The 15,930-nt window shown below is 35.1% G+C and overlaps 1 protein-coding gene across 1 annotated transcript; it reads left to right on the top strand.

Annotated features, from left to right (window-relative positions):
• Window positions 1-13,988: 13,988 nt before the first annotated feature.
• LOC142224999 (uncharacterized) lies at window positions 13,989-15,574 on the top strand. Its single transcript, XM_075294774.1, has 3 exons — window positions 13,989-14,364; window positions 14,428-14,597; window positions 14,732-15,574. Exons 1-3 carry the CDS (start codon window positions 13,989-13,991, stop codon window positions 15,572-15,574), a joined length of 1,389 nt encoding a protein of 462 aa, XP_075150889.1.
• The last annotated feature ends 356 nt before the right edge of the window (window positions 15,575-15,930 follow it).

The following is a 15,930-nucleotide window of genomic DNA, read 5'->3' as shown; positions in this document are numbered from 1 at the left end:
CGGTTGGATGTACTCAGCTGTGAACAGCTGACTGTGATGTAGTACCTTTAGTAGTTTTACCATGCCATTAAGTTAAAATGAAATCTGCAACAAATATGTATAGTTTTATGACTTTTTTACTGATTTAGTTTTCACTTTATTGAAAATTAGCGGCTAAACTCGAACTTAATACTCACCTTATGTTAATATGTTAGAATCTATTATGTTTGGGACATCAATGTTTTATAAATATAATATGCATGGATGTAATTTAGAAATTTTGAGTAAACATATGTATTTTGCGATGTTGTTCAAAGACCGAGAGAGAAAGAGTGCGTATGGGGAACGTAATAAAGATGGAGCACAGCGAGAGAACCAACTGAGAGCAAATGATTGTTGACCTTATTGAGACAAATAATTTAAGCAATGAAAATTTGTCTTTATTTAATGACGTTTAAAATTGGAGTGAACAAACAGAATATTTGAGTGTTTGAATATAAAGCAAATGTAGCAAACCTACTATGTTAAAATTAATTGTGTTGTAATACAGTATTATCATACAAAGTTATTTCAACATGCCTCCTCAACATAAATAATTTTATAGCATTCAAAATTATTTAATTAATCTAAATTAAATTTAATTCCAATGTTATTACAAGAACAATAATGTTCCGGCTTTGGTACGGGCTTCGTGAAGAAATCGGCTACCATCTTTTCACATGGTAAATATTTTAATTCGACAAGTCCTCGTTCAATTGTGTCTTTGATGAAGTGATATTTATAGTGAATGTGTTGCGTTCGTGAATGGTGAGCTCCAAATTTAGCCATCTGTTGAGCACGTTGAGAATCCGTATGTATTACTCTGTGGTTCTACACCAGGAATCCGCTTGATCTGAAGACAATGCCTCACGTAATGGCTTTGATCCATCAAATTTTCTGATACCTTATTTGAAGATTCATTACATTTCTTAAAAGCCCAGGATCGCAGTCTTTCCTTAATTGATTCCCCTTGAACTGGAATTTCTGATAAATTGTTCTGTGGGCCTGCAGTATTTTCGGCTTCTGTACCACTTATAGAATCAACAAAATCATCATCATCCTGCATTTGTGACGAATCGTTTTCTTCTTCAATGTCTGAGCTAATTTGACCTGGTGATCCATTCGAGTGGGTTTTAATAATTCGAATTCGTAAAACATTTGACCATTAGGGGTCTCATTTTGTTTATATAATGCGCTCTCAATGAACTTTTCGTCTACTCTTTGTTATGGTCCTAGTTCCTGGTTTCTAGTTCCTAGTAAGCTTTCGATTCATTTGAGTATCCTACTATTACATATTCAGAAGATCTAGCATCCCATTTAGATTTATCTTTCTTATTCAACGCATATGCCTTACATCCAATCTGGCGAAAAAACTTAACACAAGGCTTTTTTCCCGACCATATTTCCTCAGGAGTTATCGAATTATTCAAATTGGTTGGACATCTATTTCTGATAAAAGCAGCGGTTTGCACTGTTGACCAGTGCTAAAAGAAAACGCAAAAATGGTTTCAGTTCAAATTTCGATTTTGATTGGCAACACTTGGTCCCCCAGCTGTCAAAATAAAATTTATTTAGAATTATACTAATAAGAGATTAATTAAAACTCAAGAGCGATTATTTCTCATTTTTATGATACCCCTACTTTAAAACCATCGATATTTTGCTTTTCAATAAGTTAATTATAATTATTGCCGGTCATTTTATTTATTTATTTTTATTTATTTGACTCAATTTACAACCAAGCCGAAATGGCCATATATGGTTACAGGTATACTCAAAATAAAGAACTACATTAAATTTACTTAAAAAATTTATAAAAATAATTAGGACTACAATCAAGGACTGCAAAAACTTGACATATAATTACACCTTAATACTAAGTATATATCTTACTACTATATGTAGACTACGTTACAAAAACAATTTGATATATAAATATAAAAATTTAGGAATGGATTACTACTCTCAAATGCCTACTAACGCATTTTATTGAATTATTCCATAAACAGAGCATAATAGAGACAAGGCCTGGTCGATTATCTTTGACGAATTGTCCAAATGAAAGCGTTCCATTTCCATGAAGGTTCTTTTATTGGAAGTTGTTAGAGATGTTACAGCTAAAGTTGTGTCTCCAGATATTTCCTCATGATTCGATACAGGGGAATGTTATTTTCTTTTCATACTCTTGCATAATTACCTGCATCTATTTTTATCAATTTTGAGAGTTTGGGAAGAATACATCAATTTTTGTAGCGGCACGATAATAAAGGATGATACTGTCAAAATTTGTTCAATATAAACTTGACGTATTTCTTTCAATTTTGCATTTAAAAAACCTGAACACCCCTCATTTTGAAGGTGTGTGTGTAGAATGTTGCTCCTATTTTGATTTTGGAATTCACTCTTCAGTTGTCAAAATGCCGTCCAAGCAAGAAGAGTAGCGTATCAAAATGCTCGCGCATCGCGAAAATCCAAGCTACTCGCACGCAAAGCTGGCAAAATCGCTAAAAGTTGCCAAATCAACCGTTAGAAATGTAATTAAAGTGTTTGGGGAACGTTTGTCGACAGCCAGGAAGTCTGGATCGGGGGGAAATCGAAAACCGGAAGCCGCTGAGACGACAAAGAGAGTTGCCGGTAGTTTCAAGCGAAACCCTAACCTCTCTCTCCGAGATGCCGCAAATAAGCTGGGTGTGTCGTCTACAACCGTGCATCGAGCCAAAAATCGAGCCGGACTATCGACTTACAAGAAGGTAGTGACTCCAAATCGCGATTATAAACAAAATACGACGGCCAAAGCGCGATCCCGGAGGCTGTACACGACGATGCTGACGAAGTTTGACTGCGTGGTAATGGACGACGAAACCTACGTCAAACCCGACTACAAGCAGCTTCCGGGACAGGAGTTTTATACGGCAAAAGGAAGGGGAAAGGTAGCAGATATTTTCAAGCACATCAAAGTTCGCAAAGAAATATCTGTTTGGCAAGCCATCTGTACCTGTGGCTTGAAAAGCAGCATTTTCATAGCTTCCGGGACTGTCAACCAAGAAATTTACGTGAAAGAGTGTTTAAATAAACGTCTGCTGCCTTTCCTGAAGAAACACGGTTGTTCCGTACTGTTTTGGCCGGATTTGGCATCTTGCCATTACGGTAAAAAGGCCATGGAGTGGTACGCCGCCAACAACGTGCAGGTGGTTCCCAAGGACAAGAACCGTCCCAACACACCAGAGCTCCGCCCAATTGAGAAATACTGGGCTATTGTCAAGCGGAACCTAAAGAAGACCAAAAAAACTGCTAAGGACGAGCAGCAGTTCAAGGCAAACTGGCTTTCTGCTGCGAAGAAGGTGGACAAGGTGGCTGTATAAAATCTGATGGCAGGTGTCAAGCGTGAGGCCCGGCAATTCGGATTTGGAAAAGCGAAAGCCTAACTGAATATTTTTCCTGAATTTTATACCAATTGAACTTGAAAAAGAAATTTAATTTGATTTTTTAAATAAACGATTTCACCGATTTACACGCGTTTTCCCTTGATCAAATTTTGACCGTATCACCCTTTATCACAAAAGCCAAACAAATGTTTTGTATTTGTTTATTTACTTTTTCTTTCGTTTCTTCTTCTTTTCTGTATGTGACATTCACTTGAGATGTGTTCCTTTCCCATCATTACTTTAGTTGCCAATTCATATATTGACAACTAGAAAATTCGCATATCATGGTGACTCTGGTGCGTCTTGTACTGATAGATGTTCTGAATAGAACACCAGTGCAACGAATCCCATACAAATGTTGCAACCAGTTCAAAAATAAAACAGCCCTATTTACAAATAGGGATTGCTGATTGCACATGTGTGAGGATGCTCCGCTGTCTATTACCCAATCTTGAAAAGATTTTGCAGAAAAAACATTCTCTACAGCTCCTAAAATATTATCGCCGTTTTCATGTGAACTTTTTTTATGACAAATTTGTCCTACAGTCGTTGGCCTTATGTCCCCTTTTCTTACATCGGTAACACTGAATTTCAGACTTGTACATACCTTCTTCCCCGTTTCTTTTGTAGGTCATGGATACATAGTTCATTTTGTTGCGATAATGCTTTATTTTCATTACATTGCATTGACTTCAAAACAACAATTTTCGGAAATTCATTCGCTGTATCAACCGCCGCTTTGATTGCCGAAAATTTTCCAGGTAGTGCATCAACTAAAACTACAGAGAGCAAATCTTCATCAAGTTTGACTCCCATTTCTAGCATTGATGACACACAAATATCAAATTCTATTATAAACTCTGAAACATTTAGAAGTTTTCTGTAGCACTCAATTTTCTTTCTTATTGACTTTCGGTCAAAGGTATTTCCGACGAAGTTTTGATATTTCTTACCATGTTAACAATACTCGGCTCTAAACATAATAAAATTTCAGCTCTTGCATCCATATCTCTTTCTTGGAAGTCTCTGACTTTGTTTTCATAACAAATTTTTTCAGCATTCGACGCGGTGTCCGATATACCTTGACATGCAGGAGATTTCTCAATACCCAATGCGATATTTAATAATCGATTTTTATGTAAAATTGCTTCCATCTGCGTCTTCCATGTTGAAAAATTGCTTCCGTTCAACAACGGAATTTGACCATTATACGACGTCATGTCTCCACGAATTTTCCAATCTATATACCAACTCCTTATTCCAAACTACATCCAGCGCCCAGCTTTCCTCAGATTTTCCTTTATCCGACACACAGAGTAATAAAAATCAAAATCGCGATTCTGTATTTTTGGAAATTTCGTTATGAGTGTAGGCCCATAACCTATTGAGACAAACAACGTTTAAAATTAGAGTGAACAAACAGAATATTTGAGTGTTTGAATATAAAGCAAATGTAGGAAACCTACTATGTTAAAATTAATTGTGTTGTAATACAGTATTATCATACAAAGTTATTTCAACAGTCCTTGGACTCTGCGTTCCTTTACTCGAAAACGGCAATAAACTGCCGCAAATCTCTTAATGAGACATTGACGATTCAGTTTCATCAATGTGTTTTCGTCTACACGCAAAGAAAAAAAAACGTTTGGAAAACGTGTACCGAAAACGTTTTTCTTTTGTTAGAGTTTTTGAATTGCTTCGAAAATGTTAAACTTTTATCATCAAAAAAATTCGTTTGTTACAAAATTTTTATTTTTTCAATAAAAAAAGTTCTTTTTGAAACAACAACACAGTCCATTTCGTTTATATCAAACACTGTTCTTTTCTGACTTTAGGTCTTTAATAAGACACAGTTTACAGTTCAAAATTTAATATACTACAATGTAATGTTGAACATTTTTTCGGAATCTTCCGAACATATCTGAAATATATGTAAAAAAAAAAACTTTGGTCGAAGCAGGGATCGAACCCACGACCCTTGGCATGCAAGTCGGACGTAGCAACCACTGCACCACGGTGCCAAACTAAATGTTTGTTTCTGTTAAATAAACTTTGTTTATTCGGTTCGTGGGCGCCGCAAGCTATGCTATATAAATATAACTTATATGGATTTTTATCTATTGATGACCACAACAGGTACATAGCTCAGTGGTTAGTGTGTTGGCTTACAAAGTGCATGGTCCGCGGTTCGACTCTCCGTCCAGGCGAAAGGTAAAAAAAATTTTAAAAATTTATAAAATCGTATAATTTCTTCTACATTGTTGGTATTACAGGAAAAGGTGTTAAGAACTAAAAAACATCGTGGATGTGAGAAAGATGTGAGGGAAAATACAATTAGCAAGAAAACAATGTTTTTTTTGAATTTGTCCTTATGAAATTGTTTTTACATCCTGGAAAAGAATAAACGTTTATCACAAAAAGTATATACTTTTCTCCCAAATACACTTCCTTACAGCGAAAAGCAAATGAGAAACGAACTTTGTTTGTCTAAAATTTCGTTTGGGAGGAAAGAATTATTTTTTTGAGTGTATGCGATGAAAAGTTTAGTCCATGTGAGTTTTCGGTAGTCCACGTGACGAAATCAATCATTAAAGTCGATATTTCTTCTTTTTATGGTTCGTCACATTGACGATCCCGTTTCGTTACGAGACGAATTTATTTTCTTCTTGATTCAGGAAAAGTTTCCCAAAACTAACGTTGGAATTAAATTAATTTTGTCTATATCAAGTCCCTTTATATGAATTCCACATTTTAATATAAAGGTGGGTACTATGTTCGGTTTTCGAGTTGAAAACCACTTTATTTTCGCGATTACTTTTCTTTAAATAATCAAAATTATAATTGACAACAAACTTATTCCTGTAACGTCTTGTCGAAATCTAGAGGAACAAGAAACTGCGCATCAATTGAGTCAATTTATCTGCTTTGTATTGAGCTGTTTTAATAAAGTAACCACGAAAATTTCAACGCGAAAAGCGAACATAGTACTTACCTTAAGGTCGAAAAAAGGTTTTAAGTGTTTTATGATGTATCACGGATAATGGTTTTCGTAAATGCGGTGAAAGAGTCTTCAAATTCATGAAACACATTTTTATCTGAAATATGTGGCGAAAAAATCTCAATACCAAATAAAACATAAAACGATATGCGGTATACATACAATATATATGATTGTAAGTTACATTTCGATGCCTACATTCCAAAGTGCGCTAATGTGAATTTTACAGGAAACAAGATACAAGTTTTGTTTTTTGAAATTTCTCAAAACCCGTATAAAATAGAAATTCCCTTATTTTCTGTCTTAAAATCATATTTTTTATAATTTTTTTTTAGTATGTACGAACTCAAAATAGTGATAATAGAACATAGCTAAAAATGACTTAGACCACTTTAGACCGCACAAACCTTTTGCCCTTTTTGGGTTGGACATTTTTTAAAACTTTAGTCAAAGGCTAAGTACAATATTAACCATAACTTTTGATAGAAATGTCCAATAAATTCGAACTTTTGACAGGATGCAATTCACATCAATCCCAATAAGAAACAACGAACTCCATCAAAACATGCTAAGTCGACGTAGCACACTCTGGAAAGGGTGAAAGTGTAAAGTGAAATACCTAAAAGTCGAATTGATCGTCAATATGACAAAAACAGTGTTCAATTCGATGGTAGAATTCATTCGTTCTGTAGATATGTATTCATTTCTCTAACTAAAACAGACACACATACAAATGCGCTTGCTACGTTTCTTGTTTTCAAATAACGGTACGTTTTTACTTTTTTTATGAGAGCAAAGTTATTTTTTGTTGGGTATTTCTTGCTCTCACCACATTTAACTTTACTCAAACGGGAATTTGAGCAAACATTTGTTCACATGGTTGTTTTTAAATTGGCTTCCAAGATGTATAAGAACAATTAAAGTCATAAAATTGACGAAAAAAGTAATCAAGTATACGAAAAATGTCATCTACTCCGTTGATATGTATTCAAATACTAATGCAATAACACATCCACACGTAGTTGTGTGGTAGAAATGTTGTTTTTTTCTATGCGGTAAGAATATCTCAAAAGGATCTTCTCAGTTGATGAGTTTATTTCAAAGTATAAAGGTGGTCGCGCATGCCGAAAATAAAGAGCTAATTGATTAAAGTTGTGAAAGTGAAAAGAAAAACAAAAAGTGAGTAAAAACAAAAAGGCATGAAGTGTTATATATGCAATCATTTTTTTAACCAAAATAAAGAATATTTTAAGCATTTATGTTAAAATGTTATCATTTGCTTAAACATATAGACAGTCGATGATATTGTGGGACATTATTCTTTTGAGAGGCATGCTCTTAAAAGAAGAAGCATTCATCTAATAAAGATGATAATGTTATATGTTTATGAAAGTATGAGAACCGAACATGGTTTTAAACTGAAATTAAAGTAGAAAGACGAATTTAATGAAAAAAAAAAAAATCAAATGGAAGGAGAACATTTGGGCACAAAAGAAATCTTAACCTACTGAAAGTCACGGATAAGCTATATATACGTATGTGGGATATATCATAGCTTGTCATCATGTGGATAAAATTTGTGGATTTTTGTTTTAAATTTTTGTACTTACACCGATTCTATATACAAATTCTTATAATTTAAACACGTTTCGGTACTAATTTTCATGAGAGAGAGCGAAAAACTAAAAAACGCTTACGTCTATCAGACGTAGATAAGCTGTTTATGGTTAAATGTTGTCCAAAATTCTACTAGGATCGAATATATTTTACAATAATTCAAAATAACAATATTAAATTTTTTTTATACATTTTTTACTCCACAGGCTGAACCCTCAAAACTTTTCGTCCATGCTATTGGTGATCTAAACACTACTAAAGTATGTAATGTTTGTGTATCTAGATGGTCACTTCATAAAAATCAACATATGTATTTCGAAGAAAAGTAGATATTAGCATGTGTATCATAAATTTTATATACGTATTTATTTCGTTAATTGTACTTTATTTCAAATAAATAAAATGTAAATTTATATAAACCAACCAATTTATATAAACCAATATGGTTGCTTATTAAAAGTGTCGTAGAAAATATTTCTATTCACCAATATAAGTCAATATAAGTCGCAATGTAAACGAATTGATATTATCGAGTGGATGAATATAATATCAGTCCATTCATTAGTATACATTTGTCTATGTAGCGAACATATCCGCCCTTACCATAAAATCGATGAATATATTACATCAAATGTGTGAACGGTTTACATCATATAGATGAATCGATTACGTCAAATTGATGAATCGATAGCATCATATTGATGACTGGATGACTGGATCGCGTTTGTAGTGACGCTGCAGGAGAATCGTATTTTTGAAGAATTTCATCATCACATGGATGAAAGAGAATAATCGCATAGATGAAATACTTTCATCACCTGGACGAAATAAAGTGATCTATGGGATGTTAATATGTTCCTCACAGCGATGGATTACAATTCATCGGCATGACGAAAAATTCATCACCGGGATGAAATGCAACGTTAGCTCGTTTTTGTCGTTCTCATGACGTACACTGTTAGAAAAATATGTTTTTCATATGTTCCGATATACACAAAATATGTTTCTGGAAAAATTTTAAAACACAATATATTTAAGTGCAAACATGTAATGTTCCTAAACTAACACTAAATGTTTGGGACATCTATGTTAATATGTTAGAATATATTATGTTTGGGGCATGAATGTTTCATAAAAATCATATGTGTGAATGCAAACATATATAAATTTACAAATTTCGACTAAACATACATATGTTGTGATATTTTATTCAAAGCGATAGGGAGAGTATAGAGAAAGAAATAGAGATGGAAACCGGGAGAGTTGACGAAAGATATCAACATAACACAGCGAAAGAATCAAAAGAGAAACATTTCTGTGAAACCGCTTGTATGTTGTTTCGGAAAACTGTTTTATGATAAGGCCAAAAATTTGATATGCTTAAGTCTAAATATTATTTAATTTGAATAAAGAGAATATACATTCGGAACCAAGAGAATAGACATTTGAAAAACAAACAGCATATGATTTCGCCTTGAGAGCAGCATTTTATGTATGTGTGGACATGTGGTTTGTTTATAATTTTGGCATTATCGGCACAATTTTTTTCTTGGTTCGTTAAAAGAAATCAGGGGTCTTCATAAAAATAACGAAAGGGCACTATACTCTTTTTAGAGTTGGGACAGTAAAATGAAATAAGGAGGAAATAGTGGAAAATTACACAGTAAAATGTATAAAAACAAAGTTTAGTTCCTCTTTAATAATAAGTAGTCCACGAGGAGTTGACGGACACCCTCAAATATAAAAGCGGACATTAAGTTCTAGTTTTGCAGCTAAAACAATTTAAAAAGTTTATTTTCTTTAAAATGAATTATTAAAGAAAAATAAGAGGCATTTTAGAGCGATGGTGTTAAATGCTAGTAAAAAACTGTTCACGCCTAAATAAATTTATGTTTATATTATAAAATTATTTATGTATGTTTATACTCGACTCCACGTTCTTCTTTTGTTAGAGTTTTTGAATTCCTTCCAAATTTTAAAGTTTTGTACCAAAAACAGTTTTTTGTTACAAAATTGTTATTTTTACAATAAAAAAATATTTTATCCAAAAATCAGTCAATTTCGTTTATATCAAGCACTGTTACTGACTAAAAATCTTTAATAACCCACATTTCGAAGTTTCATTATAAAAAGTTAATATAGTATAAATATAAATGTGTAAATTAAAAAAAAGTGTTCGGTCGGAGCAGGGATTGAACCCACGACCCTTTGCATGCAAGGCAGATATGCTAACCACTGCTCCACGTGGCAAACAAATGTATGTTTCTGTTAAATAATGTTATGTTTGCATGGGCTCGTGGGCGCTGCAAACTATGCTATATAAATGTAACTTATAACGATAATTATCTACTGGTGACTATAACAGCTACGTAGCCCAGGGATAGTGTGTTGGCTTACAAACTGTATAGTCTTCGGTTCGATTCTCCGTGCAGGCGAAAGGTAAAATTTAAAAAATTTTAAAAGTGTATAATTTCTTCAACATTATTTGTATTACAGAAAAAGGTGCCAAGAACTAAAATATTTCGTGGAAGTGAAAATTACGAGTATGTTAGGGAATGAGCACAATCGTGTTTGCGAAAAATTCTTCCAAGCATATAATATTTTTGGGCTCAAAATGCTTCCAAACATATAATATGTTCACATAAAACAAACATATGTTAAAGAAGCGATTTTTTTTTGAGGGTGTACATTTTCCTTTCAGTTTAATATGGGTGCCTGGCCACAGAAAAGTACCAGGTAAGTGCAAGCGGATGAGTTAGCAAGCGGATGAGTTAGCAAGGCTAGAAACCTACCTTACATATTCCAGGGGAACTAGAATATGTTGGTATTGCTCTGACTACCTGCAAGCTCATACCGCGTCAGACGGCAGTTATGATAGCGATTGTCCGATGGGGGAATTGCAAGGGTTGCAATGACACCAAGCAAATATGGCCCCATCTATACTTAAACCGCACCTAGATATGCTAATGTTCTCAAAACGTGAGATATCACTCCTGACATCTGCTATAAGACGTCGGTGTCTGATAGGCGAGTTTGCAAAAACTAATGGCGCGGAGGAAAATGAATCAAATAAAAACCTCTTGTGTGAATGATGGAATGTCTCCGGCGGAGTTACAGGCAGTGGCTGAAAGAATTATCCCCTGGTTGACGGTGATATATAAACGATGTGTAAACTTAGCATATATTCCAGAAAAGTGGAGGGAAACAAAAGTCGTCTTCATACCTAAAGCAGGAAAAGCCTCTCACTCGAGTGCGAAGGATTTCCGACCAATCAGCTTATCGTCATTCCTACTTAAGACCCTGGAGAGGATGATAGACATGTATCTTAGAACTAGCGTGGATTCAAGTTTGCTCTCGAAACGACAGCATGCATACTCGAAGGGCAGGTCGACTGAGACCACATTGCATGAACTAGTCAGCTTTATTGAAAGCTCACTATCTGTCAAAGAATACTTATGTATCTCAGGCGCATTTAGTAAGACTGGAACAGACTCCCTTAATGTCATGCTACATCTATTACCTTTAGACATTTTGGCCAAACAGTCAGCTGCAACAACGGCTGTGCGGTTGCGCGAGCTATCGCTGTGGTCGGAAAAAATGTACGGTCATAGTTCGGTCCTCAAAGTAATGCCAGATGTGCCTAACGTAGTGAATTACACCCTGGCAAAACCACTTTTCGACAAAAAGTTTGAACTCTAATTCCCAACAGTGAGGCGTGGTGTACACAGACCCCGGGGAATAAGAGATATATAGATTTCTATACTGATGGCTCCAACTTGAATGGACAAGTGGGGTTCGGAGTATATTCTAAAGATCTGGAAATTCGAATAGCGAAAAGATTACCTAATCACTGTAGTGTTTTTCAGGCTGAAATATTGGCAATAAGAGAGGTGGTGAATTGACTCAGAAGTAATGTTCCAACAAATATTGGCATTAATATATACTCAGAGAGTCAACCTGCAATAAAATCCTTGGACTCTGTGTTCCTTAACTCGAAAACGGCCATAGACTGCCGCAAATCTCTCAATGAGATGGCTGAGCAGTACAATATTCACCTAATATGGGTGCCTGGCCATAGGAACATACCGGGGAACAGCGAAGCAGATGAGGTAGCAATGCTAGGAACTACCTTACATATTCCAGGGGAACTAGAATCTGTTGGTATGCCTCTGGCCACCTGCAAGCTCTTACTGCGTGAGAAGGCTGTTATGATGGCCAATATTCGATGGGAAAATTGCAAGGGTCGTAACGACACCAAACAAATATGGCCCCATTTAAACTTAAACCGCACACTAGATATGCTAGTGTTCTCGAGACGTCAGATATCACTCCTGATATCTGCTATAACGGGTCGCTGCCTGATAGGCGAATTTGCAAAAACTATAGGTGTGAAGTATAATGACTATTGTATAAGCTGTCATGATGTGGAGGAAAAGGAATCAATTAACACCTCTTGTGTGAGTGTCCTGCTTTTTGTGTAAGGCGTAAGCGAATTTTAGAAGCATATAGCTTTAGATTACTGGCTGACCTGGAAAACGTTAACTTAAGCAGTTTGTTAATGTTTTTGGAGCAATCTGGTTGGTTCCACAAAAGTAAATAATAGAGAAGGTTCAGTGGTTAAGACTAGAAGAGCCCATATGTAATAGGTACTTTTAGTTAAATGTGGTATCACAATGGACTGAATAGTCTAAGTGAGCCTGAAAATTAATCGGGCTGCCACTTTAACCTAACCTAACCTAACCTAGTGTGGTGACCCTTAGTTACTGGAGAAAAATTTGCTAGTCAAATATCTCTATTTTTCAAATCTAGTTGCCATAGTTTTTTATATTTAATTTTGAATTTCAATTTTTGAGTTTTTCATTTTTTACAATGCAGTAGGCATGGAAAATTTGTTTTTGCAATGTATAGATTTTTTGAATTTCACTTGAAAGAAAATAATTTTTGTTTAATCAAGTTAGCTTTGATTTCTGTATTCTCGAGATATTAATATATGTAGAGCGAGAGATTTTTTTCATTCATGTTCGGATACTAAAACTAAACGTTTAACTAATTATACAATTATTTTTCGAGCTTTATGGACAGATATAGATTAAGGAACATGGTTAATAGAGCCATTGAAAAGAAAACGCCAGATACAAATCTATAAACGCCTGGACTGTACATGTTTCGGTTCGGGCGAATGAACCTTTCCACAGCCTTTAGTATAGATCTGGCTGGGAGAGATAACTCAATTTTGGGCCCTTTATGCTAACTCCTTATGGAGAAAACATTTGGGAAATTTCCTCTTACAAATTGAATCATCTTTTCTCCCACTGTACATCATCTTTTCATATAACTTACAAGTCCCTTAATCTTATTTTTATTTCGTTTTGTTACATAGTAATGCAACAACACGAAATTTATTTTTAGAAAGCTAATTTGTTAGAATTCACCTAAGTGGTGAACAGTCGAACAATGCTTATTGTTTCTACAGTCAACTACAACATATGACAATTAACAGAAACTGGTTTCCAGGATACAACAACAATTCTAACGCGTACATTAGTCGTGTTTTTCCTAGTTTTACGACGGGCTCATCGTTGCTTATTATATTACATGTTAGCCTGATACCGAAACAGGCAATTGACGTCCAAATGCATTATATCTAATTATTTTCAATGGCTCTATTAACCATGTTCCTTAATCTATATCTGTCCATAAAGCTCGAAAAATAATTGTATAATTAGATATAATGCATTTGGACGTCAATTGCCTGTTTCGGTATCAGGCTAACATGTAATATAATAAACGTTTAACTTTAAGTTTTTTATAAAAAAAATTAATTGTAGTGCGTTTTAATTGGAATAAATTCTACGAACCACTACAAATTAGTGACCCCGAAAAATATTTGTTGAACACGTTTATCATACTTTGTGGAGATTTTAAGTAAAATGGCAAACCCAGGAGGAAGTTCTTCAACATCAATGGAAATTTCTCGTGTAGCAATTAAGGCTCCACCATTTTGGCAATCGGACCCATTGCTATGTTTCAAGCAGATGGAATCTCAATTCATAATGGCTGGTGTTACTCAAGATTCTACAAAATTTCATACGATTGTCGCATCAATTGAAAGCAACATCTTGGAAAAAGTGCATGATATTATCATAAACCCACCAGCTGAAAATATGTATGGAACATTGAAAGATAAATTGGTAAGCTGTTTTTCAGATTCTGAAGAAAAACGTTTAAAAAAGCAGTTAACGAACGTTGAACTTGGATACAAGAAGCCGTCTGAGCTATTAAATGGAATGAGGTCTCTAGCTCAAGGTAAGGTTTCAAATGAAATTTTAAAATAACTCTGGATGCAACGTCTCCCTGCGCAAATGAAAGCAATCCTTTCCGTTAGCGATGACAGTTTGGAAAAGCTTTCCACCGTGGCAGACAAAATATCTGATTGCAACGAGTCTAAAGTATATGCGATTACACCGTCTAGAAGTCGTCTAGATGATATTGAGAAAAAGCTAGAAAGTCTATGCGCAAAGATGGAATCTTTTGGAAATGCAATAAACCGTAGTAAATCATCTTCCGGAAGACGAAGTCGATCCAAATCTTTAAACAAAAACAAACCACTGTGTTGGTATCATTTCAATTTCGGTGCAAAAGCAAAGAAGTGTATTTCACCCTGCAATTACAGAATCAATACATCGGAAAACTAAATGCCGCACCGTCCATATTGACAGACGATTGCAGCCAAGAGATTTGTCGCCTGTTTGTTCGAGATGTGAAGTCGAAAATCTGGTTTTTGGTAGACACAGGAGCAGATTTGACAGTTTATCCTGTATCAAAATTACAACGCAAGCAACCCCCTGGCAAGTTAGTTCTATATGCTGCCAACAAAACGTCTATTCCAACATTCGGATCGAAATCATTAACCATAGATTTGGGTATGAATCGGACATTCCAATGGAACTTTGTTATTGCTGACGTTGAGAAGCCTATTATTGGATCAGATTTTCTTGGTAAATATGGTTTATTAATTGATATCAAGAACAATTCTTTAATACATCCGAAGTCGAAGTTGTGCTGCAAAGGGTCCAGTGCTTCAATGGATGACATTTTCGTATCGCATGTTTCATTTTCGAAAGAATTCTCGCCGATAATTCAAGAATTTGTAGACTTGACGAAAATTAATTTTCATGCAAAAGCAAAACATTCAGTTGAGCATAACATAGAGACAACCAGCAGACCACCAGTTTTCTGCAAACCTCGCCGTCTTTCACCAGAGAAGTTATTAATAGTGAAGCAGGAATTCGAGGAAATGGTGAAACTCGGAATATGCAGACCATCGAATAGCCGTTGGGCTAGTCCACTTCACATGGTGAAGAAAGCAAGTGGTGAATGGCGCCTTTGTGGAGACTACCGAGGTTTAAACGCTCGAACTATTCCTGACCGATACGCTGTTCCGCATATTCACGACTTTGGAGCTCTTCTAAATGGCAAGAAAATTTTCAGCACTATTGACTTGGTGAAAGCATAACACCATATTCCAATGGCCCAGGATGACATCAAAAAGACAACGATAACTACCCCAATAGGTAACTATGAATTCAAAAGAATGACGTTTGGTTTGTGCAACGCCGCGCAAACATTTCAGCGCTTCATGCACGAAGTCACAAGAGACTTGGATTTTTTGTACGTCAATTATTTGAACGCTTACGTGAATTTGGACTTACCATAAATCTAAAGAAATGCACTTTTGGAGTTCCTGAGTTAAAATTTCTTGGATATTTGGTAACGCAAAATGGCATACGACCGCTTCCCGACAGAGTAGACTCAATTCAAAACTACAAAATTCCAGACACGGTTAAGGACCTAAGGCGTTCCCTAGGTATG

The sequence above is a fragment of the Haematobia irritans genome, chromosome 2 (assembly GCF_050003625.1).
Source record: "Haematobia irritans isolate KBUSLIRL chromosome 2, ASM5000362v1, whole genome shotgun sequence".
Lineage (NCBI taxonomy): Eukaryota > Metazoa > Arthropoda > Insecta > Diptera > Muscidae > Haematobia > Haematobia irritans.
Note: the sequence above shows the minus strand (reverse complement) of the source record. Positions and strands in the feature narration are given on the sequence as shown.